The sequence below is a fragment of the Ochotona curzoniae genome, unplaced genomic scaffold (genome assembly GCF_017591425.1).
Source record: "Ochotona curzoniae isolate NIBS_2020 unplaced genomic scaffold, NIBS_Ocur_1.0 contig_3498, whole genome shotgun sequence".
NCBI classification, from domain to species: Eukaryota; Metazoa; Chordata; class Mammalia; order Lagomorpha; family Ochotonidae; genus Ochotona; species Ochotona curzoniae.
In genome coordinates this window covers 44,254,047-44,280,183 of record NW_024465885.1, presented here as the reverse complement: position 1 = coordinate 44,280,183, position 26,137 = coordinate 44,254,047, and the positions used below count along the sequence as shown (strand labels likewise).

The 26,137-nt window shown below is 45.1% G+C and overlaps 1 protein-coding gene across 1 annotated transcript in view; it reads right to left on the bottom strand.

Moving 5' to 3' along the window:
• The window catches only part of ITSN1 (intersectin 1), a 203,128-nt gene that overhangs the window by 129,348 nt on the left and 47,643 nt on the right, over positions 1 to 26,137 (bottom strand). Inside the window, exons 2-5 of the mRNA XM_040980773.1 lie at positions 21,696 to 21,755; positions 16,013 to 16,105; positions 15,252 to 15,315; positions 8,275 to 8,435 (exon numbers count right to left, since the gene is read on the bottom strand). Of these exons, the coding sequence (XP_040836707.1) occupies positions 8,275 to 8,435; positions 15,252 to 15,315; positions 16,013 to 16,105; positions 21,696 to 21,723 (346 nt within the window). The 5' untranslated portion in view covers positions 21,724 to 21,755. The remainder of the gene's footprint in view (positions 1 to 8,274; positions 8,436 to 15,251; positions 15,316 to 16,012; positions 16,106 to 21,695; positions 21,756 to 26,137) is intronic.

Genomic DNA, 26,137 nt, shown 5'->3' with positions numbered 1-26,137 from the left:
AAGTAAGACACGTAAATCCCATACTCCAGACCGAGCACCAGCCTCTGCTCTAAGAAACTCTGACTTCTCTTAGTGAGAGACTGGGGTTCAAGTCCACACTATGGGCACTGTGCATGTTCAAACTGCTACTGAAACCGATCCGTTTCTAGGCCTTTTCAGTGCTCGGACGTGGACAGACACATGAGCAGAGAACAGAACTCATTCTCTAACGAAAGACTACTCAGGAAGAGATCGTGTTAATATTCCCTGAGTCCTTACCAGCTGTTAGCAGCTTTTTTATACCTTTTCTACTTTCAAATCAGTTTTTCCGGATACACAAAAAAGAATTAGCTTTTCCTGCTGCACTTTCTTCTGCCATAAAGCACCACTGGGCAGTAGGTGGGGGGTGGGAAAGAGATGCCGAGACTGAGGCTGATCTAATTTTCTTCATCTTCTAAGTCGTATCTGTCTATTCTAAGTGTCCAGTCAATTTTCCTTCCTCTGCTAGAGTATATCTTACTGTTGTTCTTTCTAAGTCGGTATTCTCTGGCACACCATATATTCTCGCTGAATGATATTTGCAAGTCTTATTTCCTTTTCTTTAATACTCTTTTTAAAAATTAATTCAGATATACTGAGAGGAGGAGAGATAGAGAGGAAGATCTTCCGTCCGATGTTTCACTCCCCAAGCAGCCGCAATGGCTGTAACTGAGCCAATCCAAAGCCAGGAGCCTGAAGCCTCCTCCTCCTCCACGCAGGTGCAGGGTCCCAAGGTTTTTGGACCATCCATGACTGTTTTTCCCAGGCCACAAGCAGGGAGCTGGATGGGAAGCAGGACTGCTGGGATTTAGAACCAGAGCCCATATGGGATCCCAACATGTGCAAGGCAAGGACTTTAGCCACTAGGCTACCACGCTGGGCCATAAGCCTTTTATTTCAGCAAATATACTGAATTCATTTTTACCATTTATTCTATTCCCTTCATTTGGTTTCCATCTTTAAGCTCTAATACTTACCATGCATTCAATATTTTTCAATTCTGGCATATTTCAGTTTATCAAATTTTCAGTAATTTCTATGGTCTTTTAATTATCAAAATTTGCTTTTTTACCTTTTATTTCTTTTCAGATAGTGTCTCTTTAAAAAAAAAAATCATTACATATTGAAAGTCAGAATTACAGAAAGGAAGACAATGAGAGAGAGTGGGTGGGGAAGAGAAAGCTTGCATGTGCTGGTTCACGCCCCTGAGTGTTGCAATGTCTGGCACAGGGCCAGGGCTTCATCTGGCTGGCTCACCTGGCTGGCAGGGGCTCAAGCACCTAAGCCACTCCGTACTGCTTTGCCCAGGCTATTAGCAGGGAATAAGATAGGAAGTAGAGCAGCCGGGACTTGAACCGGAACCCACATTGGTTTCTGGCTTTGCAGACAACAGCTTAATCAGCTATGTCACAACACCAGCCCCTAGTCTTTTATTTCTAAAATGATTTTTAATTGTCTCTTCTGAGTTCTGTCATCTTATTCCTGACATTTAAAAACCATGATGTATGTTGATCTTTCATAGTATCTTTCAGTTTATTCTAAAATTGTGACTAATTGATTCAATTGTGCACAAGGGTGTTATTATGTTTTTTGTTTTGTCTTGCTTTCTAATAATAACTTTGTGTGGGATGTGACCTTGCTCCACACTTTCACTTGATTATTTTTATGGGAGCCTGACTTCCTGGGATTTCCGGCCCGGTCCTCCTCCCCCACAAGTGTCTGGACTTTCTCTTCCTCTGGCTCTGTGTTCCTATATTACTCAACTTTGATTCCAATTCCACTCAAGAGTACAAGCAATTTTGCTGGTTCAGTCTGGGGCATTCCCGGGGCAGTCCCGCTTCTGAACCTTCAGGGCTCCTCATCCTGGGCCCTGGAGTTCACCTGGCACTGCAGCCAGCAGAACCTCTTTCGGTTTTAGTTGCTGTTCTCAGCCTAACTGGTCAAAGGTTCCAGTGAAAATCGACGAGCCACTTTGGGGTTCTCCTGCACACCAGATCTAAGTTACCTCCTCCCACCTGCACGGTTATGGAGCTACACCCTACTGCTCTGTGTCTGCCTGCTTTCACTAAGGGCAATCATTACTTGCAGGCAATCTTTGGAATGGTGCTGTTATACAGAAGGGTTGTTCCTGAGCAGTAGGATCAATAGTAATCTTCACTTTTAGCCATCTTTTTATGCATGATCAATCTATAACTAGTGTCTATTACACATATTACGAGGGGAAAAAAAAAACAAGACTTGGGTTTGGAAAACAGTAACAACAATGTTGAAAGTTACTGAAAATCTAACAAAGGAAAATTCTAACCTAGGTTTCACTAGTTTAAAAATTTACTAGCTACAGTCACCTAGATAACTAGTTCAGGGGCAGGCATTTGACCCAGCGGTTAAGGCAAAGGTTAGGATGCCCATCTCCCACACTGGGTACTTTGGTCACACACCCATCTCCTGTTCCTAACTACAGCAGGTGGCCACAGTATCTGAGGTCCTGCCTCCTGGCACGGGCATTCAGGAAGTGAGCAATGGATACAAGCTGTGTCTCTCAAATTAATTAATTAACTAAAAATGAATAAATGATTTACATTTATATGTATATAAGCTAGCAAGCATATGACCATGCATCTTATTGAGTTCAATTTAATCTTCTACATCAACATATACCAAGGCATGTGTCAGGTTGTCGTTGGTGTCACTTTTAAAAACCCCCAACCGATGTAAGATTACATATAAGATTATGACCATGTTAAATTATTCTCCAAATCATGGTGCTTTTGTAAAAATCTACAGCTAAAAGCAATTAAAGATGTTTCATAAGCCTCATTCACTCTTACAAAAGGCCTGACAACAGGATGTTGTATAATACATGTCAGTTAATCTTTAAACCTTATCTGCACTAAAGAGTCATAATCTCAAAAGAAAGCTTACTTCTCAAAGACACTGAGAAGGGTTTACAACAGCTCAATTGAATTAGCATCCCAAGAAACTAACCAGTCAATCAGCAACTCAAGGCAAAACACACACACAGAGCTTTTAAATTACTAACTGGTTTAAAAAAAAAAAAAAAACCTTAAGCTTCCAGACTGTTAGTCCTCCCCTGGACTGTAACTTCTTTTTCATTCTAAGGGATCCACTGCGTTTCCGATCTTGCTCCAGAGGCTGCCTTCCTTTCTAAGCTGTCTTGTCTGAAGAGGCCATTCCCTGAATATTCCAGGGCTGCACTTCAGAGGCCATCATCTCTCCTGTGCTCAGTTCTTTCAAGAATTTCAATTGGCCCATTTGCCCTGTATCAGGAGTCTATACTTTCTCTTTAAAAAACAAAAAGCGTGCCCTCATGGTACGGGCTCCCCCACCTTCCAAGCCTCTCACCAGGCTGTGGTGCCCACCTCCCCAGCTGAAACTGCTCGCCCAGGTCATGCGCTAGTGCGGCGCGGCAAAGCTCATCATCATCTTTCCGCCCCATTCTTCTTCACTCTCTTAGGAGCAGCACACACAATGCAGTACTATCTCGTCAGAACGACTTATCCTGGTTACCTAGACGCCAGTCTTCTCCCATTTCAACCCTGTCAGTCTCGATCTCCAGCTCCTTGGCTTTCACTGGACCTTTCAGAGTCAGGCCACACGACGACACGGGCTCCCTAGCTCCTGTGCTTGTTTCCCTGCCCATTCCTCCTAGACTTCTCAGTCCAGAGTTTGCAGGCCCTTCCAGGTTCAAACTCGCACAGCCGATCCTACCCAGAAACCTCGTCCTCCCCCGCCCCCAAACCATTTCTCTGTTATCACCATCTCCACAGAAAACTGCACCATCCATCTAGTGATTGAGACATGTCATTTCCAACTCCTGGGAAGCCCTTTTGCCCTAATTCCTCCAAAAATGAAGGACTGAGATAGGCAGCCAGTTCAGGGTCACCAGCTTGAAGTCACTACCCGACCATCTAGGTCGGGGGCAGTACTGCACTGCTGTGTAGCCAGTCCCCTTACAAGCCCGGATAAAGGCTCCTGATGGGGAGGCGCTCACTCTCTTGGTCACGTGCTTCCCTCACTCTGGCACTCTTGCCTTCCCAGTACCTGCTTGGGCTCTGGCTTCCCACAGACAGATTAAGAACAAACATTCCCCAAGCATGGTCCCAGTGTGTCTGTATTGCCTCACCCTCTGTTCACTGCTTGGGTGGGACAGTGAAGATGTTAATGCAAAGATACTTAGTATTTTTAAGATTTTTTTTTATTGGAAAGTCAGATATACAGAGAAGAGGAGACAGAAAGGAAGATCTTCTGTCCAATGATTCACTCCCCAAGTGACCACAATGGCCGGTGCTGAACCGATCCGAAGCCAAGAGCCAGGAACTTCTTAAAGGTCTTCCACATGGGTCAAAGCTTTGGGATATCCTGGACTGCTTTCCCAGGCCACAAGCAGGGAGCTGGATAGGAAGTGGAGCTGCCGGGATTTAGAACCGGTGACCATATGGGATCCCGGCGCACGCAAGGCAGGTCTTTAGCAACTAGGCCACGGTGCTGGGCCCAATACTTTGTATTTCTAATGTGTGTACTGTTCCAGAAGAGTAAGGCCTCCAGTAATGGCCAAGGAAAGGTGAAAGCCGGTGGCTTTGTAAGTGTGCCCAGGCTATTTGTTTCATATCTCTCAGGATAACATATTGTTGGGGAAACTGGGATATAGGTTAAAGGACGGACTTCAGGGTAATGACCATTTGCTCCTCTTAGGGTTACAATTGATTGGATTGCCATACGGACTTGTGGACCCTGTTATCACCAAGCTTGTTTAAGAGACTCCTGAATAAACCTCAAGTTTGACTGGTGTGATCTAGCTTGCACCCCGCAACAGGATCTCACCTCTCCTCCATACAGACTGTCAATTACCCAGCACTGAGTAACCATTACCTCCAACAGGAGGCAACTGCAGCCTCTGAACTCTAATCCAGGATGCCACTCCCGTCTTCAATCACTCCAGGCTTCAGCTAACACGGACTCTTCCAGGGATCTATCCACCCTAACACTTCTTTGCCCTCTGTAGCTTTCAACTCCTTGTAGGAAAAAGCCCTCCAACACTCAACACTTTATTTCCTGCCTTAGTTCTGACCTTTGCCCTTTAGTGCTTTGCTACTGGTTTCTCAGACACCTACAGATTTTAACCTAGATTGTGGGTCTCTCCGTCCTTAGCAACTCTTTTTTTTTTTAAAGAGTTTATTTTTATTGAAAAGTCAGATATGCAGAGAGGAAGAGAGACAGAAAGGAAGATCTTCTGTCTGCTGGTTCACTACCCACATGGCTGCAATGGCCAGGGCTGAGCTGATCTAAAGCCAGGAGCCAGGAGCCAGGAGCTTCTTCCGGGTCTCCCATGTGGGTGCAGGGTCCCAAGGCTTTGGGCCGTCCTGGGAATATGAACCGGCACCCATATGGGATCCTGGTATATGCAAGGTGAGGACTTTAGCCGCTTGGCTACTGCACCAGGTTCTTCAACAACTTTTGGCCAGAAGGCATCTCTGTTAAGCTATCACATGGTTCTCCACACCTAAGTCAGCTCAGAGGTCAGCTCCAGTGGGAATTCTTCCCAGGCCATTCGGGCTCTGTACTCAGGGCAAACAAAAGAAATTGCCCTGAATAAAGAAATTCTCCTGAATTCAAGACCAGAGTTGAAGGGAGGAAGGTGTGAGGCACACCCAGAGAATGTCTCATTGCAGATGCCCTGAAGCAAATCCCAGTATCACTACATCCCATTTTTCTTTGCTGTAACATTGGGGACTCAAACAGAATGATTTCTTACACACCAGCCAGCTTGAGGGTCACAGAGGTGACATCCCTGCACACACGTTTGTGTCTCCTGGCTGTCTGGTGCTAACAAAGGTAGGGAGGGTGAAGGTACGGTGGATAACAAGAGCCTTTAGAGAAACCTACCTTCTTCAAGCCTTTAGAGATAAACTACCTCGGTTGGAGAAGACAGCCAACTGTCCAGCCGCCCAGAATCTCAGTTCTTTCACACACAACACAGCTATTAGCTTCCGCGTAGATTTAGGGATAAAAATGTATGTGAAGGGACTTAAAATTTAAGGGATAGGAAATGCAAGGTCAGATCATTTTTATTATTAGTTTGAAGACAACAGTAATAGAATAGCTGTTCTTTGGCAGCTGGAAAGTCCAGGCTGAAAAAAGAGGTGAAACTGAACACAATTTGTGAGTCGACCTGGAGCACCTTGACAACAACCATCAACTTTTAACTTCTCCTATTTCCCGATATACCATAATGATCTACACTCTGCAAATAATAGTAATAACTTTACTGAGGATATCCACACAAGGAGAGTCAGGTTAGAAAAAATAGGGAGAAGCCTGGGTGGAGAGGTACAGGCAGGCTGGCAGAGGGAGGGATCAGAAGTCAAGCAGCCTCCCCGAGGAGCGGTGGCCTCAGTGAAGGGAAATCCCACCCAGCGGTAGGGCCGTAACTTCCTGAAAATGAACCAGCAGTAGCCCCACAGCTGAAATTCTTATCATAGCAGAATGGACTAAGAGAAAATAGATTAAACGCTACAGGAAGAATGACTGACCCCAGGGTTTGAGAGAAAAATAAAAAGTGAGATGTCTTTGGTCACCTGACCTTCCTCCACTTGAACTGTCTTCTCACAGCACTGGAAGGAGGCCAGAGACAATCAAATGCCCTTGCAGGATTTTAGCACCTGGATCTTGACCAACAACTGGCCAAAGGAGCCTTCTGGGATTCCGTGATTTTCACTTAAATAATAAGCTGGTTAACTAGATGAGTAAGAATCACGACCACACCAGACACAAGGGCCTCTCCTAGGTAGGCTCCCCTTCTTCTGGAACACTGTCCTAATCATCTAAAAATCTCTGCCAAAGTCAATCTTTGTCCTTACAAAACCAGCCTGGTGGCTAAGCTCACCACTTCAAATATAGTCTGCTTTTAACAGAACATCTTGTGGCTGGTGGTTCCCTGGCCAACCCTCTACCTCCAAGTACCAGTATCCCATATGGGAGCTGCTTCATATCTCAGTTGTTCCACTCCCATCCAGCTCCCTACTTATGGCCTGGAAAAGCAGCAGAGGAGGGTCCAAAACCTTGGGACCCTAAAGGTGCGTTGAGAGATCCAGAAGTAGCTTCTGGTTCCTGGCTTTGTTGGCTCATCTCTGGCCGTTGCAACCATTTAGGGAGTGAACCAGTGGATGGAAGTTCTTTCTGCTTCTCCTTTTCTCTGTAAATCTGCCTTTCCAATGAAAGTAAACAAATATTTTTTAAAAATTAATAGAATATCTAAGTAAAACAAGAGTATTTTAGCTTATTATTCATTTAATCGGATTCAACATGAATTATTATTCATTTTCTCCTCCCAAATCTACTTTAGTTTATCACCTTCCATCAGACAGATCAGCATGAAGACAGCGAAAGAAATTCTACCAACAAGTTGTCTTTTGTTTTAACTGTTTTGTTTAAGAATCCTCCAGGAATTAGAATCCTGCAATCAGAATCCTGCAATCTGATTCCCACAATCTTCAAGTCAACCCAAGGTTAAAGTTTAAGGTGAGAACAAAGACGTCAGAGAAATACACAACTTCATTCAGTGAATTATCATAACACATTTGGAACAAAAATTCAGATGAGAGCTAACAACAGAGTTACATCCTTAACTGGGAGAAGGATGCTCATTTTTATTCCATTCTACTGAGTTCTAAGAATTTAATGTGGATCCCAGTGCAGTAGCCTAGCAACCAAAGTCCTGGCCTTGAACGTGCCAGTCACTCAGGTAGTGAATCAAAGGACTGAAGATCTTCCTCTCTGTCTTTTTCTCTGTATATCTGACTTTCCAATAGAAATAAAATAAATCTTAAAAAAAAAAAAAAAAACCCAAGAACTTAGTGTGGCCAAACGCCTCAATATTATGACTTTAAAGCTATTATTAGATAGTGTAGTCTAATGGAATTCATTATGCAACAGAAGTCAAGTTGTGTGGAAACTTTGAAAGCCCAAAAAAACGGGCATGATACGAAGGTTCAGTGTGAAAAGAAGCAGCAGCAGGCCACACACTTGCCCCCTTGTCCTGAGACGGACAGTCCTGCCTTCTACAGCTTTGTACAACTTTCATCCTACAGTTGCAAGGCGCTGCCCCTTCCCTTCAGCACTGTCCTCCTGCACAGGGCCATCACACGTTTTAATAATGCTATGATTTTGAAATCTAAGGGGAAGATGGGTGAGAGTAAAAGGGGGAAGTTTATTTTGAAAATACGTTCGTAACCTTACCAAACGCTGGTGTACTGGAGATGGCAACTGGCTGCTGCTTCATGACCGGTGGAAGTGCAGAGGGGAGCTGGTAACCTTGCAGCTTCAATTTGATGAGTTTCATGGCTATGGAAAACTCCACTTGATCCATTCTTCCATCATTGTTCATGTCAGCTAGTGCCCTGCAAGCCAACAGCAGCAGGCGCTCAGGACAGCTGTGACCACCCAACAGCCTTTCCCAAAAAACCGCCACTCCCCGCTGGTACAAAAACAACAGCACCTTCTGCTTTGGGACAGAATAAAACAAGACCTGAAATCCTGGCAAAGTCTGAAAGAAGTATAAAATCCTCTTATTTTTAACTCTGCTACTATTTACATATGTGATGCATACATCACGGAAATTTTCAGTCCAAGTGTGGGAATCTGTACTTTGGGCATCAACAGTGCTTCTTATTGGAGTGGTGATAATGTACTAAAATTATATAATGGTGATGGTTGCACAACGTTGAATATGCTGCAAACCAATGAATTAAACACTTTAGAAAAATGCTACTACATGAAATATATGCTACAATAAAGTCATGACCAGAAGAATGGTTCAGAAACAGTATTATTCCTAGACATCCATGGTTAGATGGCGTGGATTCCTCACCAGGACTGTGCAGGAGGCATTCTGGGAATGTGACATGAAGTGCCATCTGATCCAATGCATGATGTGCCATATATCTTTCTAAAGTCCCTCCCTGCCCACCCCACTTTCCACAGCAGGAGAAAGCCCCCGTGTACTGCTTTACTCCCCCAGCGACCAGCAATGGATGGGCCCAGGCTGAGCACAAGTCAGGAGCCTGGAACTCATTGCAGCCCTCGCACAGGTATCGCAGGCACTCAGCTACCTCAGATATCACTATTTCCCAAAGTCTGCATTAGCAGGACTCTAGAGTCAGGACTCAGAAATGGAATTCAAACCGAGCTGCTCTGAGAAGTGTGCGTGCCCCAACAATTGCCTTATCCCTGAATAAAATATTTTTAAAAGATACTCAACTATTTTACATGGTTTTCATGAAGAAAACAGTTCCCATTAGTCAACCTCAATGCAACTAGTAAATAAACAGATGCCCACCTTGCTACTCACACCAGTGCCCAAGAAAATGTTCTGTAGTAAGAAGCAGAACTCCTGAATATAAAACAATGAGTGTAAAAAAGGAGAAAAGACTTTATGGTAAGGATTTGATCAGAACATCTAGTGCTTATAAAAATGAGGAAGAAGAAAAACATGTAACCTTCTAATTCTTGGGTTTAATTTAAAATCCCCAACCATAATCCCAACATTTAGCTGAGAATTTTGTAGTTCAAAAAAAAAAAAAATCATTCGCAGTTAAGCAAATTTAACAGTTGCACTCTTTGGTAATAGAGTCTTTTGGTAATTTGGGGGTCAGAGTAGTTAATCCCACAAAGCACAGCCCTCTACTTATCCCCGTCAGTCCGGTCCAACACACTGGGATACAAGTTGGCTTCTATCTCTAAAGACTTCCCTGCGGGCCCGGCGTGGTGGCGCAGGGGTTAAGGTCCTCGCCTTGCAGGCCCGGGATCCCATATGGGCACTGGTTCTAATCCCGGCAGCCCCGCTTCCCATCCAGCTCCCTGCTTGTGGCCCGGGAAAGCAGTTGAGGATGGCCCAAAGCTTTGGGACTCTGCGCCACGTGAGGAATCCAGAGGGAGCTCCTGGCTCCTGACTTAGAATCAGCTCAGCTCTGGCCATTGTGACCAGTGAATTAGCCCTTTCTCCGACTCTCCTTCTCTCTGTAACTCTGACTTCCCAATAAAAATAAATAAATCGTTTCTAAAAATTAGCATTTTAAACTAAAAGTACATCCAAAAAGGAGGAGGGGGAAAAACTAACACAAGTAGTTTCCTCAGTATAGAACATTATGTCTTCATTGGAATAACAAAAAACCACAACGTTCTCTTTTCCTCTATTTGATAGGTTATTGTGAGCAGTGGATATGAGTGTAGCGATTCTGAAATCACTTTGTGCATAGCGTAGGATTAGGACCCAGGCCAGGCTCCTCCTGCCTCCTCTTGCTGCCTGCGGCCTGGCTGAAGCAGAGTTCTCCAGCAGCCAGCCTCTCCCAGAGCCTTGTCACAGCTGCTCATACCCAGGGTGGTGCTGGCTGAAGGGATGGAAACCTCAAACAATAATGCAGAAGAACCCAGCCTAGCCACTCAATTCACTCATTCATTCAAAAATCAATTACTTCGAGGAGGAGGGCCACCTGCGGAGCTGTAGGCACCACCTAGGAACTGGAGTCACAGCTGTGAAAAAGCTTCCTCCTCCCCCAGGGCTTGCATTGCAGTGCAGACACTCCAGGACAGAAAGAAAAATCAGACTATTCAGTGAGGTGAGAGTGAAGGCGAGTGGGAGTGGGCGGGCAGAGGTGACACACAATGTGACACCTCTAGGATAAGGAACTAGTTCTAGGAAGTACTAAGGGCAGAGACTCTAAGGCAAGGAGCAAACTGGCCTATTTCTAGAATAGGAAGATCGCTGGGGCAGGAATGAAGAAATCCAGGAAGAGTGTGACACAAAGAGGGAAAAAAACCACCCCCACATGCTATCAGCAGTAGTAGTAACTTTGGACTTTATTCCTGAGAGTTGTGGTAGATCTACTTTCATAGAAGTTATTCCAGCTGCTGGGCTCCCTGTTTGATTAGATAGGCAGAGAGAGATTGAGAAGGAGATTTTTTTAAAAGATCTATTTATTTTTATTACAAAGTCAGATATATAGAGAGGAGGAGAGACAGAGAGGAAGATCTTCCATCTGATGATTCACTCCCCAAGTGAGTACAATGGCCAGTGCTGTGCCAATCCAAAGCCAGGAGCCTGGAACTTCCTTTAGTGGGCCTGGTGCTGTGGCCTAGCAGCTAAAATCCTCGTCTTGAATGTGCCGGGATCCCATACGGGTGCCAGTTCTAATCCCAGCAGCTCCACTTCCCATCCAGCTCCCTGCTTGTGGCCTGGGAAAGCAGTCCAGGACGGCCCAAAGCCTTGGGACCCTGCACCCGTGTGGGAGACCTGGAGGAAGCTCCTGGCTCCTGGTTTCGGGTCGGTGCAGCACTGGCTGTTGTGGTCACTTGGGGAGTGAATCATCGGATGGAAGATCTTCCTCTCTGTCTCTCCTCCTCCATGTATATATGACTTTCCAAAAATAAATAAATAAATCTTAAAAAAAAAAAGAATGGAAACAGTGTTGAAGACAGAAACATGGGACTGGCCTGAATCGAAGCAGGTAATGGGCTGGATGCCCAGGCGGAGATGAGGGTAACCCAGCATGGTTTCTAGAGGCTGGTGTGCACAGCTGGCAAAATGCTCAAGGACTAAAGTGGTGAAGCTATACAACTGAGGGCTGGGGAGAGGGCAGCAGGAGTCTGGGAAACCCTGGTGACAGTGGAGGGTATAACCGGGTTTAGTAAACCGGTTGTGCTGGGGGCTGAAGGCTATTCTGACACAAGCTCAGATGTATCCTAGGAGCATACAAACCCTGGGGTTCTTCCTTCGCCCCCAACCCAAATCCCCCCATGGCTACAATGTTTGCCTTGCTTTCTTGGGTTCTCTTCTCCCCTCAAACCAGCCTGTCTCCAGCTGTTGCTCCCTGCCTTTCCCTCACATCTGCAAATCTGAGGACCCAAGTGCCTAGGATTCCTAAGACCTCATCCAAACTTTCTCTCATACATTTTGGCTCGTCTCCCCCACCCCCGTTTTCTTCTTCCACTCTTTTCCAAACCAAGGCAAGGCTACAACAAAATCTTAAGCACTTAATTTGCTAACAGTCTATTTGCCAAGTTCCTTCCAGTTTCTTACTGGTAAGACAATTTCTAGGAAGGCAAATCCTCTTTGGCCGCCGTTAGGATTTGGCAGAACACACTCTGACTTAATTCCATTCTCTTGAGAATTCAGAAAATCAGATTGAAGAGACAAGGCGTCCCCAAAGCATGAATAGGTTACAGTTCAAAAGTTTATGAAGTAGTTAATGGAACAGTTTTATACAGGGAACAAAACTTTACAATGATTTCTAACAGATACTTCCCATCAGCCCATACCACTCAAATACCTGCAACAAAGTCCTGAGACAGAAAATAGAGAAGAGAGAGACCAGAAACAGTTCGCAATTCCCAACCTTAAATTCTCTAAAGTACGACACAGGGTCTACCTAAATAAAACGTCAGGGTAGACACACTGGACAAGTCTGTTGTACATACTGCAAGCACAGGAACCAGGGTAGGGGGCAGGCCTGGTGGGAGTTACTGGGAATCGCCCCGACTAGGCTGTGCAGCTTCCACTGGTTTCCGTGAGGGCCGATTGTGTGCTGGGCAGAATAAGGCTGGACTGCAATATCCATTGGTTCTAGTGGAAGACTGGGCTGGAAACAGAACTGACCCAGCAACTGCAACCACCAGCATATGCATAAGCTGACTGGGGCAATGGATGGTGCTGGACACTTTACTGGCAAGAATCTAATCTGGGATCACCTTAGATGAAGTTTCTTTGGGGATCCCTTCAACTGAACTGCTGATCTCATAACCCCAATCATGAAGAGACTATGTCAGCCAGTGGGTTCTGAAGAGATTTCATCGTGCCTAGAACAGTGAGATCAGCAGCAATTCAGAACTGATCAATTATCAAAACTGCATGAGCAGGACCCACAGAGCATGCCCCACATAGGGGACCTGGGATGGGTGGGAGGTTGGTGGGGCTTCTCCCTTTATCTCTCCCCTAACATCAGATACAGAAAAAAAAAATAATAATATTAATATGGAAACAATGGTCCTACCCATTTTCTTGTAGCCCTTGGCCCTTTGTGCTCTAATCAACTATGTAAAGATTATAAAAATAAAAGAATTTTTAAAAAATTTCAAGGTAAATCTCAATTCTCTCTCTACCAAAAGAGGAGAGGGTCTGGGACCCACCAGAAAAACAACAACAAATTAGCATAAGAGAGAGTAATGGCTTAATTTTGTAACTTTTACTGCTAAAATTTTAAAACGGAAGTCCAGCAGGTCAAGAATTACTGGTGGTTGCTAAGCGAAGTATGAGAGCCAGGAAGATCAAGTGGAAGACAGATCTTGCTCCTAATATGCACTGAATAGTTCCCTTAGGACACTGGTGCTTCATTAAACTTCAAATTATTTTCCAAAAATCTTTTCTTTGAAAAAGATACAGACATTTCATGAAAACAACTGTTAAAAAAAAGTAAAATACACCCGAGCTGCGGCAACTGCCTAGGCTGACTTGGTGACTAGCAAATATTGCACTAATAGCTGGTTGGCATTCTGGGTCTGGTTCGTGACAACTCTGTATTAACTATGCTGGTAGTGTGCAAAGTAGGGGGAGCAAATGGATCGCTGACACCCACACTCCGGGGTCCTTGGGCTGGGGCTAGAGCCACTGAGGGGTCTTGATGTGGGCAGAGCCGCAGCTACAGGTCGCCTTGCTCCAGGCCACCACACACTTCAATGCATGCGAGAGCCAGGGTTAGGGGCAGGATGGGTTATAAAAGTAAAATATACCCCTAACTACCTAGCTTCCCTTGGTAGTTGGGGAAGTGTTACGCTGCTGGTAGAAAAGAAGCTAATAACTAGGGGATCAGTGCTATGGGCCTTCCCAGGCCAGGCTGCTGTACCTGCCAACCCATGCAAGAGTCAGGGCTGGGGTGGGCTGGCAGGGGATGAATAGAAGGTTTCCAGGGTCAGGCTACTGCACCCACTGTGGGGAGAGGCACACCAATGGGCTTTTGGCATTGGCAAGCAGCACATTCTTTCATCTCATATTGGCTGCAGACTCATCAGGTTCTCTGATTTCAGGGACCAAGTCCTGGGCATATGGTCTGGCTTCAGCACACAGACCACAGACCACCTACAATGCTGATTCTCACCATTACATGGCTGATTCCCATGCAAAGAAGCCAACAGCATCTTAGAATAAAGGCAACACATTAATCATTCAGTACCATGTTATTAAACTTCATGGTGCTGTTAATTTCTTTTTTTTTTTCCTTCCTGTTGCTAATTATGTTTTGTGGCTTTTCATTTAAGGGGATGTATAGTAACTGTATAATGCATACTATCATATCTAGCAGCATGTTATTTAACTTCATAGCATTGCAAATTTCTATTTTTCTTCTAGTTGTTGATTTAGTATTGTGGCTTTTCATTTAAGGGGATGTATAGTAACTGTAAAAAGGAGACTATCATATCCAGATGGGAGGATACAATGCAGTATGCATCTCTACTGCCAGTCAAAGATGGAATTACAATGAAACTGTTTACTATATCTTGACAATAGGATGTTGGACTCTCTGCCGTTGTCCATGCCCACAATAATGGACGCATGACTATGCATGAAGAATTATACTATAGTAATGAGATAGGGGAACAGAGTGAAGGGGGAGGGAATTGGGGACAGGATAAGGGAAATCCCAGGGTCTACAAAATTGTATCATAAAATAATAATAAAAATAAGTAAAATTAAAAAAAAAGAAAAAAGGAAAAAAGAAAAACTTGGCTCTTCAGAGCACAGTTAAGGATTTTCACGATGACACCTTAATTTAAAGAACATTTGGATTCTACTGTGTAGACTTTGCTTTTGACTTCAATTAGAGCTATGTCAATCCTTATTCCATTTCCATAAAATTTGAAATTTAAAGTGGCAGGTCATTTAAGGGGGCAGTAATTAGATGGAAACTGCTCTTATGGAATACCCAGCCACTAATGACAATAACAGCTCCTGTTCTGGGTTTTCTTCTGGAAATTTCTTATGTTCCACATCTCATATCTGGTTCTTTATATGCAAGTATGGCTTTTCTGTAAATCTCTTCAACACTCCTCTCTGTAACTCTTTTAAATAAAAATTGATAAGCCTTTTGTTTTTTAATCATGTTAGCAAGCAAATAGAACTGGACAATATTTATTTCACATTCTGCCTACATAAAATTTCAACTTACCATATCTGTGCTAAGACAGGTTGAGGCAACCCAGATTGCAAAAAAAAACTTCTTGCTTGATCACCTGTGAAAAAAATGGAAAAAATCAGGGCAAAAAAAAAAAAGAGAGAGAAAGCTGACAGAAATACTCTTAAAGTATTTATTAGGAAATTAAGGAAGGCTGATAAACCTAAAATTACTGAATGTAACACATAGCAGAAGTCAAATAATAACCCTACGATGAAATGAATCCATCAGCATTAACATTAGAACATACGACTAAGGGCCCAGTACAGTGGCCTAGTGGCTAAGGTCCTCGCCTTGGATGCACCGGGATCCCATATGGGTGCTGGTTCTAATCCCAGCAGCCCCACTTCCCATCCAGCTCCCTGCTTGTGGCCTGGGAAAGCAGTTGAGGATGGCTCTAAGCCTTAGGACCCTGCAACCACGTGGGAGACCCAGAAGAGGCTCTGGCTCCTGGTTTCAGATGGGTTCAACTTCAGCTGTTGTGGCAGCTTGGAGAGTGAGTCATTGGACAGAAGGTCTTTCTCTGTCTCTCTTCCTCTCTGCATGTCTGACTTTTGATTAAAAATAAAATAAATCTTAAAAAAACCCTTAAGACTGAAAGGGTTGCAGGAAAAGCTACTGTGAAAGCACACACTCTGTTGGAGCAAGTTAGACACCCCTTATGGTCCTATGTGCTCAGCTCAGCTTTGCAAAGTATATTTTTCACCGATATATGCACTAATAAGGAAAGATGTAAAAATACAGACGCCAATTACCAGTAATAAATCCAGATCTTGGCTTTAGACTGTGGAACTGCTGGTCATGCTTGGCCCTCTCCTCCACAGTGATGGCCCAGATGTCCAGGCTGCCTGCAATCCAAAACAGTCGGACAGTGAGTGACCCACCAATTTCCCAGCCCTTGGGAAAACCCCACCATCTTACAAATGGCTTGACAAGTTAACATGTTTGTTCTTAGGAGGAATGTTCAAACCAGAGTGTAAAGCAGGAAATAAAAGAGGGAAAGAAAAAAGAAATATGACAAATTCCTCTTGTAGAATCCAATATCAGGACTATGTGAAGATACAGTATGTTAGTAATTAATGTATTCACACAAATCTAAGCTATAAACGAAGTTAACTTAAAAATGCAGTCTCACGTAACTTAAATGCCAAAGGAAAAAGTTAATAAGGAAGAAGCTAGTCTTACAACTAGAATCAAGGACAGCCACCATGTGCACGTGGTGAGCTGTTCCCGGTTCTGCCTGGGCTCCTGGGGCTGCTCCCTTCTGGGTGAGTACACCGAAGTGGGAGGTCTCTGCGACTGGACAGGTCCAGGACCCACCTGCTGCCTTCATTGGGCGGTGAATAGGATTGGGGAGGGGCGCAACCTTGGGCCTGGGAGTTTAAACTTCCAGAAGCCTCCTGGCTGCTGGCGGGTCTCAGGATGGGGCGTCTCATGCCTGGATCCCAGATGACAGCCACCATGTGCACGTGGTGAGCTGTCCCCAGGAGGCCAGTGTGCCCTTTGGTGCCAGGCTCTGCCTGCTGGCCGCCCGGCCAGGGAACTCTGGGGTTTTAGTTCTTTGAGTCGCTGCTTAGTTAGCTCCAGGTTGAACCCACTGTGCTTCTAGCATGTGAAGCATTCGTAAAGATTTCCAATAAATTCTTCCTTTGTAAAACTTATAATCACTGAACAATGCTGACTGCCAAATACCAGTCCATACAAAAGCGAAGGGTCGGCACTTGTCCTGCAGAATTATATCATGTTACCTGACATGATGACGGATCAGGAGAAGGCTCACATTAAGTAAGTCATGACATTAACTAGCACTCAAGAACCATAACCAGGGGTAGATTCTGTGAGGGATGTGTGGGCCACACCCTGTGGAAATTCTAGCCCCACTGGTTATCTCAAGAGTTGGGGTGGTGACGGACTAAGCTTGGTGTGACCTAGGAGCCTGCCATCAATCACAGGTAAAGAAACCCCCAATAGTCTGGGCTGGTCAGGACAGCAGCACCTGAATGTGCATCCTGATTAGGGTGTGGGGTGGGCCGGGCTACAACGTTCACCAACTCATACAAGGCTAAATGGAAGGCCAGACTGCACCAGGCACTGGCCTAAACCCAATGGCATGTATGAGAACTGGGTCTAGGAGGGGATTAAGTGGAGGAACATGGGAAACTCCCTTGGCGAGTCATAGCTCCCGCTGGTGAACATGTGGTCCAGACCTAAGGGTTGGACAAGCTGGGCAAAGCAGCTCCAACAACTGGCAAATGTGTCAATTGGTAATGGAAGCGAGTAGATTAGGCAGGACTGAGCAAACCTTAGCCCACAAGCAAAACTAGAGACCAGGAGGGAGCAGAGGTCATGCCGAGCTAGGCTCTTGCACCTACTGGTCTGCATGAGCCAGGAACATTAAGCCACAGCGTCTAAGGCAGAGGTCGGGACAGGTGAGGGGCTGTGCCAAGCTAAGTCAGAGCATCCACTGGCAGGCAAGTGATCTATGGCTGGGAACATGCCCAGTTGGGGAGCTAAGGGGTCATCCCTAGCTGGGTTGAGGTTCCCACCAAGGGGTGCGTGGCCAGGAATGGGGGCTGTGTTCTGATCTGGAAATGGTTGTAATCTCCCTTGGCACAAGTATGGACTGGGATTGGATGCACCGAGCCGGGCCAGACCCCAACACCCTCTGGTGTCCTGGAGGACCAAGGCAGATGTGCGATGGACTAGGCAAGGTCTCAATTCCCTACTGAGCCATGTGTGAGCCACAGGTGGGTATGGACAAACCATGGCTGGGCTGAAACATTCAACAGCAAGAACCAGATTGGGTTGAAGGCCAGTCAGGAAAAGCCACAGTTCCTGCTATGACAGGAGGTGGACTGAGTAGGGCTGGCTCATGGACCCACTGGTAAGCATGAAACCTGGCCTTGGGAGAGGTTCTGAGGGAGGAGCCTGGGCAACTTCTCTGGCAGGACACAGACCCGGCAAGTAAGCACAAGAAACATGATAGGAAACAGCCCAGATAGGGCATGGAAAGTTACCCACTGGCATGCAATTGGCAGGGGTTGGGGGAAGACCAGGCTGAGTCTGTCCACATCATCCACTGGCAAATCCAAGCACCAGAAAAGTGTGGGTTGAGCCAGGTTCGGTCGCAACAAGGATTAGTGCACAATACGGAATGCCAAGGTGAGGTTGCCTGTACCAGAAGGGACCACAGCGCCCAACCAGCAAGCATGAGATCCAGGACGGGAGGGGGCAGAGCCAGCAGGGGAACAAGGGGTGGTTCCTTTGCTGGACAGCTACTTCCGCAGGAGAGTGTGCGCTGGGATGGGGGCAGACCAGACTAGGCAGGGCTACAACACCTGTGTGCCTCATGTGGACTAGATCAGGAAAAGCCAGGCTGGGCTGATTATTCCTACTGGTGCAAACAAAATTAGAGTGGATGAGGGTTGTTTGGGCTTAGCCACAGCATCAGCTGGCAGTGGCTGGCACTGGGGGTTAGTTCTGTCAAGGCAAACCACAGAACTATCTGGAGAGTGCATAATCTGGGAGTGGGAGAGGCCTGGGAGGGAAATAGTGGGCTCATCCCTCTTGGATACCACTTCCATGGGAGGACATAAAACTAAGACAGCAGCTGGGGTAGAATGGGGTGTGGGACAGACTGGATTACTGCTACACATACTGGCAAACCAGGGTAGGGGGCGGGCCTGGTGGGGGTTATTGCAGGCTGAAGCTCCCACTGGTTTATGTGAGGGCCGAGTATGCGCTGTGCAGAACCAGGCTGGACTGCAACACCCATTGGTTCCAGTGCAAGTCGTGAGGGAAAACAGAACCAACCCAGCAATTGCAACTACCAGCTGATCGGGGCGATGGACTGTGCCGGGCCCTGTACTTGCTAGCACATACAAGAATCTGGTTTGAGAACACCTCAGACAAAGTTTCTTTGGAGATCTTCCTAATCTAAATGCTGGACTCAGAACCCAAACCAAGAAAAGAGAGAAAACAGAGCAGGTCAACCAACCATCTCAGCTATATCTTGGCAGTGAAATACGGGGCAAACAGAGATTTTATGATGGATTAGGTCAATCAGTGGATTGTTCGGCAACATCACAGTGCTTGGAGTGGCAAGACTGGCAGCGATTAATAACTGTTGCAATATCAAAACCACCTGAGCAATAACCTCAGTGCATGCCCCACATCCAGGACCTGGGGAGGGTGGGAAATTGTGTGGGCCTTCTCCCTTAATACCCCCCTTTAAACATGAAGGAAACAATATGGAAAAGATAATAGTCTTACCCACTTTCCCATAGCCCTTGAACCTTTTTACCCTAATTAACTAATATACAATAAAAAACAAAAAATAAAAAACAAACAAACAGAAACAACTAGAATCAGGTGTCAAAATCCTTTAAGTGTGATAAAAATGTTCCAAAATTGGGCCCAGCGCAGTGGTGCAGTGGTTAAGGTCCTCGCCTTGCACGCCCCGGGATCCCATATGGGCGCCTGTTCTAATCCCGGCATCCCCGCTTCCCATCCAGCTCCCTGCCTGTGGCCCAGGAAAGCAGTCGAGGACAGCCCAAGGCTTTGGGACCTTGCACCCCTGTGGGAGACCGGGAAGAGGCTCCTGGCTTCAGATCAGCATAGCATCGGCCGTTGCGCTCACTTGGGGAGTGAATCATCGGACGGAAGATCTTCCTCTCTGTATATCCGCCTTTCCAATAAAAATCAATACTGCAACATTGTGATCGTGTCACAATTCTTTTGACTTTCTAAAAATCACTGCATTATGTACTTATAGCTAATAAATTTTATAATATATAAATTGTACTTCACTAAAGCCTTGTTTTTTTAATAATGAGTATTCTATTAAAAAATAAATAAATAATTACCCACCAATCAAGGAGGATGGAATGAGATGTAGGCTCTCCTTCCTTTTTGTCCCTCAGACCTGGTGTGCGTCCCCTGACTCCTGAGAGCTTCCTTACTTTAGTCCTTAGTCTGCTCAAACAAATCCACTAAAATGGTTACTCATGACATGCATGGGCAACTTGCAAAAAGGCACATGAGAACAGGCAACAGGTAAGAAAGTGTCTAAACCTTGCAGCTCTCCTCTCTAGCGGGCCTGCTGTAACGGGTCAGGTGAGGTGGGCAGCCTCTCAGCCATGGCGTGTGTGGTCAGCACTGTGTTAGGCTTGAGGGAGCAGGTGGCCCGAGGACCTCACAGTGGTTGGAGTCGTGCAAATTCCAGAGCAGGTTATTACTGCCTGGCCACAAAGCATCTTGGAACCATAAACAACAGCAAAAACGAGAACCAAAAATTACACAGTATTTAAGAAGAAAAACAAAAAAAGAAAAAATTTTTTTCAAGAATATCAAACAGAATGACTAGTGGCTGTGCAATTCACAGCTCTGGGTACATGCACACACGACAGGAACTTGGACATATCATCACAGGACAGGGTTTGGTGCATGACATGAGGTTACAGCTGCCAAAAGTGATATGTCAACAGGCACAACCTCTTTAATTCAAAAAGCAGGAAAAAGAAGCGTTTCCAAGCTCAGCAAGAACAATGATAATTTCCTATGGTGGTTAGAAAAAAAATCACTTAAAACATATATTTTATGGGAACAGGTGCGATGGCTCAGTGGCTAAATCCTGAACTTGCTTGTGCTGGGATCCCATTGGGGCGCCAGTTAGTATCCCAGCTGTCCCACTTCCCATCCAATTCCCTGCTCGTGGCCTGGGAAGGCAGTCGAGGACGGTCCCAAGCCTTGGGACCCTGCACTCATATAGGAGACCCGAAAGAAGCTAATGGCTCTTGGCCTCAGATCAGCTCAGCTCTGGCCATTCAGACCATTTGTGTAGTGCTTCTCTTTCTCTCAGTAAATCTAATCTGCCTTTTCAATAAAAATAAATAAATCTTTTTCAAAAATACATTTTATGTAGAGTGGATCTTTCAAACAGTTAAAGTAAGATAAAAGACCCAACAAACTGCAAAGAATAAGATATAGGCCTTGAAAGGAAGAGCTCAACAACTAATGTAATGTATGCACATTACTTAGACACCAATTTGAACAAATCGTAAGAAAAAAAATTAATCTATTGGAAAAAAATTTAACATACACTAAATATGTGATGTTGAAATTTTTATAGGTTTGATCATAGCATTACAGAAGTGCACTTTGCTCTTTTATTGTTTTCCATTATATAGCTTTACAGGGAAAAGTACTTACATAGATATATATAAAAATATGTTTAGTAATGTTATTATGCCTGTGGAATTTCTACTGAAGAACTCAAGGGGAAAAACATCGGCCATAAGTTGGTAATTTTTGCAATTAGATGATGAAGTACAAGAAGGATTATATTATCCTATTTTTCCTATTTAAAATTTGTCACTATGCCAAGTGTTAAAATTCTAGATTCAAAATACATTAATAGAGAAGTTTCTGAAAACTTACCACCAAAAGGTGTTGGGAACTGAGCCATGGTTCTGCTACTTTCACCTGGCTAATGGACACCTGGAACAGAAATGCAACACTTAAATTTATGAAAATTTCACTTCTGTATCCTTATCAGCACATCACTACGCTGTCTTAAATTACCCAAGGACGGATATCACAATCAGGTACAACCCTCCCAACGGAAGTTACAACGCAGGAACTCATTCATTCATTCATTCTCCACACCCTGCCCTGGTGCCACAGATAATGACCGATTTTACAGAGAGAAGGAAATGGAGGTCTTCCATCCGCTGCCTTTTCCCCCACATGACCACAGTGGCTGAAGCTGAGCCAATTCAAAACAGGAGTTTCCTCTGGGTCTCCACATGAGTAACCCAAGGATTGAAGCCATCCTCTGCTGCTTTCCAGGCCTATGCAGGGTGCTGGATTGGAAATCGAACAAGTAGGATATAAAATGACACCAATAAGGGGGGGGGGGGGTGGCAGCACGACGGACAGAGGATTAGCATACTATGCCATCATGCTGGTCCTCAGGACAGCTTATTGTATCACAAATATTTAATTGTTTGTTTTAATCTACTGTAAAGACAGAGGAAAGAGGGAATGAATGAATGTTACTGTGTCTACTGGTTTACTCTCTGAATGTCCCAAATAGGCAGAGGTCAAACCAGGCTGAAGCACAGGGCCCAGAACGCCAATTGAGTCTCCCATGTTGGAGGGGCCCAAGCACATGAGCCATTATCTGTTTCCTTTTAGGATAGGTGAGCAGGAAGCTGGAAAGAAGCAGAGCAACTGGACTGCAGTCCACTGCCAGGGCATGCAAGCGTCCCGAAGGACAGCTTATCCACTGCACCACATCTGTCCAGTGTTCTATTGTTCTACTTTTTATGTTTTAGGCACACATTTCTCTTAACCATATGTATATGTAATATATACTAGTACATACACCTAATGATTATAATGGATATTATTATGCAGCGATCAGTACACGCTACACAGTGTTCTGGGAAACTTACAAGTCTGTCTTAATCATCACCTCAGCCCTGTTAGGTACTGGTACCCCCTTCATGATACAGAAAAGAGAACGGAAAAGCCTAAGTGAGCAGAGTAGTACCGTATATTTGGTGATCAATCTGAGATTTGGACAGGGAGAGCCAATTCCATAGCCTGTGCTCCCACCACGAAAACACCTTGAACTGCCACTTAAAAAGGTCAAGTAAGGCCGTAATAAAGGTATTTTATATTACTACCTGCCAGAACACTAAACACAAATCTAACGGTCCAAAAACTCCAAAGGGAACTATTTGTTGATTAATAGCCAATACGAAATGAAGCCAGTTCTCTTTATAAACTAAAATGAAACTCTGAATATAATGGATATTTTTATGCTTCATTTAATTTTACAACATAGTAAGAGAATACACACACAAAACATTAGGGTCCAGCGCAGTGACCTAGTGGCTAAAGTCCTTTAGCTGTATGTGCTGGGAACCCATTGGGCGCCATTTGTATCCCAGCTGCTCCACTTCCCATCTAGCTCTCCACTTGTGGCTTGGGAAAGCAGCTGAGGCTTTGGGATCCTGTACCCGTGTGGGAGATGCAGAAGAAACTCCTGGCTCCTGGCTTCAGATTAGCTCGGCTCTGCTCATTGCGGCCATTGGGGGAGTGAACCACCAGCAGATGGAAAATCTTCCCTCTGCCTTTCCTTCTCACTGTAAATCTGACTTTCCAATAAAAACGAATAATTCTTAAAAGACAGAAAGATTACGATGGGGCCTATAATCATGGCATAGCAGGTTAAGCTGCCTGTGATGGCAGATCCCATACGAGCTCCAAATCAAATTCCAGATGCTCCAAGTACCTGGCCACCTATCACCCACATGACACCAGGACAGAGTTCCAAGTGCAATACTAAAATTTTACCTAGTCTTACACATTGAGAAATCCATCAGATGTATGCCCTCTCTCTTTATGTCTCTCCTGAACCCTGTGACTGTCTTTCAAATAAATGAATACCAAAAAAAACCCCAAAAAAAGATATCCCTGCTTGGTCACATACTGAAATTTTAAAATAAGTTTAGGGTGTTTTTTTCCCCTCTTCTTTCAAAAAAAGAGGGCCCAGCGCCATAGCATAACAGCTAAAATCCTCGCCTTGAACACGCTAGGATCCCATATAGGCACCGGTTCTAATCCCGAAAGCTCCACTTCCCATCCAGCTCCCTGCTTGTGGCCTGGGAAAGCAGTCGAGGACAGCCCAAAGCCTTGGGACCCTGCACCTGTGTGGGAGACCTGGAGGAAGTTCCAGGTTCCAGGCTTCAGATTGGTGCAGCACTGGCCTTTGTGGTCACTTGGGGAATGAATCACTGGACGGAAGATCTTCCTCTCTGTATATTTGACTTTGTAATAAAAATAAAGAAATCTTTAAAAAAAAAAAAATCTCTTGGTGTGCGCACTACAGCATAGCATGGAAAGCAGCCATCTGCAGCAGTGCTGGCATCCCATACAAGTGCTAGTTCAAGTCCTAGTTGATCCACTCCTACACAGCACCCTGCTAATATGCCAGGGAAAGCAGAAGGTAGCTCAACTCCACAGGACCCTACACCTACATGGGAGACATAGATGAAGTTTCCGGCTCCTGGCTTCGAACTAAACCACTTCTGGTGGTTTGATATGTCTCTAATGTCCCCAGCCGCCATACACTGTATCACACTTTCTTACTGGTGCTAACAGTTCTCCAGATGACTTCGCTAGGTTTTCTGTTTGTATATCCAATAGAAATAAGGAATTTACCTTGACATAATTAGCTCAAACTAGTAAAACTAAGCTATATAAAAACAGCTGTTGGGGAAGGGATTGGGGTACAGTGGGCTTAGTTATCCTGGGGAGGGCCACACCCAATGTCTGTGTGCCTGTTCAAATCCCAGCTACTCTGCTTTCCATCAACTTCTGGTTAACCCATCCTGAAAGGTAGCAGGTGGTGGTCAAGTCCTGGGCTCCTGTCAATCAGGCAGGAGAGCCAGATGGAGTAGCAGGTGCCTGCCGTTACCCTGCCCCAGCCCTGGCTGGTACAGGCATCTGGGGAATGACCATAGGTGGAAAATCTCAAATCTCTCTCTCTGCATTTCAAGCAGATGAACATTCTCAAAGATATATTTTAAAATATAAGATAGTTGTGGGCCTGGCACAGTAGCCTAGTAGTTAAACTCCTCACCTAGCATACACCAGGATCCCAAATGGATACCACTTCATGTCCTGGCTGTTCCACTTCCCATCCAGCTCCCTGCTTGTGGCCTGGGAAAGCAGCAGAGGATGGCCTAAAGCCTTGGGACCCTGCACTCGCATGGGAGACGCGGAAGAAGCTCCTGGCCATTGCAGTTTCTGGGGGGTGAGGGGGGGAGTAAACCAGCAGATGGAAGATCTCTCTCTCTGTCTCGCCTTCTCTCTATAGGTCTGACTTTCCAATAAAAATAAATAAAACTTTAAAAAAAAAAAGATAATTGTTATACTAGTAATTTTATATTGCTTATGGTTTTCATGGTAACAGTTTCAGCATTTCATATTCTGGGGCTAGCTGAGGAACATATCTTAAAGTACAGGGGGTTAAAGCCACCACCTGAAGCACTGGCATCCCACGAAGGGATCAGTTCAAGTTCCAGCTGCTCCACTTCCAATCCAGCTCCCTGTTGAGGTGCCTGGAAAAGCAGCGCGGTCTGGCCAAGTGACTGGGCCCCTGCACCCCTGTGGGAGACCTAGATGAAGCTCCCAGCTCCTTGTGAGCTCCTGTGGCCTGGCCTAGCCCCAACTGGGGAGTGAACCAGCAAATGGAAAATCTCTCTTCTCTTTCTCTCAAATAAATGCCTTTAAAATAAATCTACAAAAAAAATTAGCACTTTGCTAGCTGTGCTGTATTTTACTAAACTGTCTTTAGCATGTTTAGGTAGTTTGTTTTCTAGTATCATTTAATTTTTTTCAGATTTATGAATTTGTTGGAAGCAGAGAGAGAGAGAAGGAGACACACAGACACACCGAGAGAAACTCTATCTGCAGCTTACTTCCCATACGGCTGCAATGGCCAGGGCTGCGCCAATACAAAGAACGACCCAGGAGCTTCTTCAGGGTCTCCACGTGGGTGCAGGGGCCGAAGCACTTAAACCACGCTCTGCTGCTCTGCAAGCAGCAAGCTGGATGGGATGTGGTGCAGCTGGACACAAACTGGTGCCCATGTGATGCACTATATGCAATGCCAGCCTGATACTTCACATTTTTATTAAGGAGTGACTATAAAACTAAAACTTTATGCATAATTCCATGCAATAAAGTAAGATGTAGAGGAAACAGATGCATATTCTACCTCTCTAGAAGTTTCCAAAATTATCTTTTCAACAAGCTACAGGAAAAAAACTGGAAATGCAAAGATAACACATTAAGAGATATAAAGG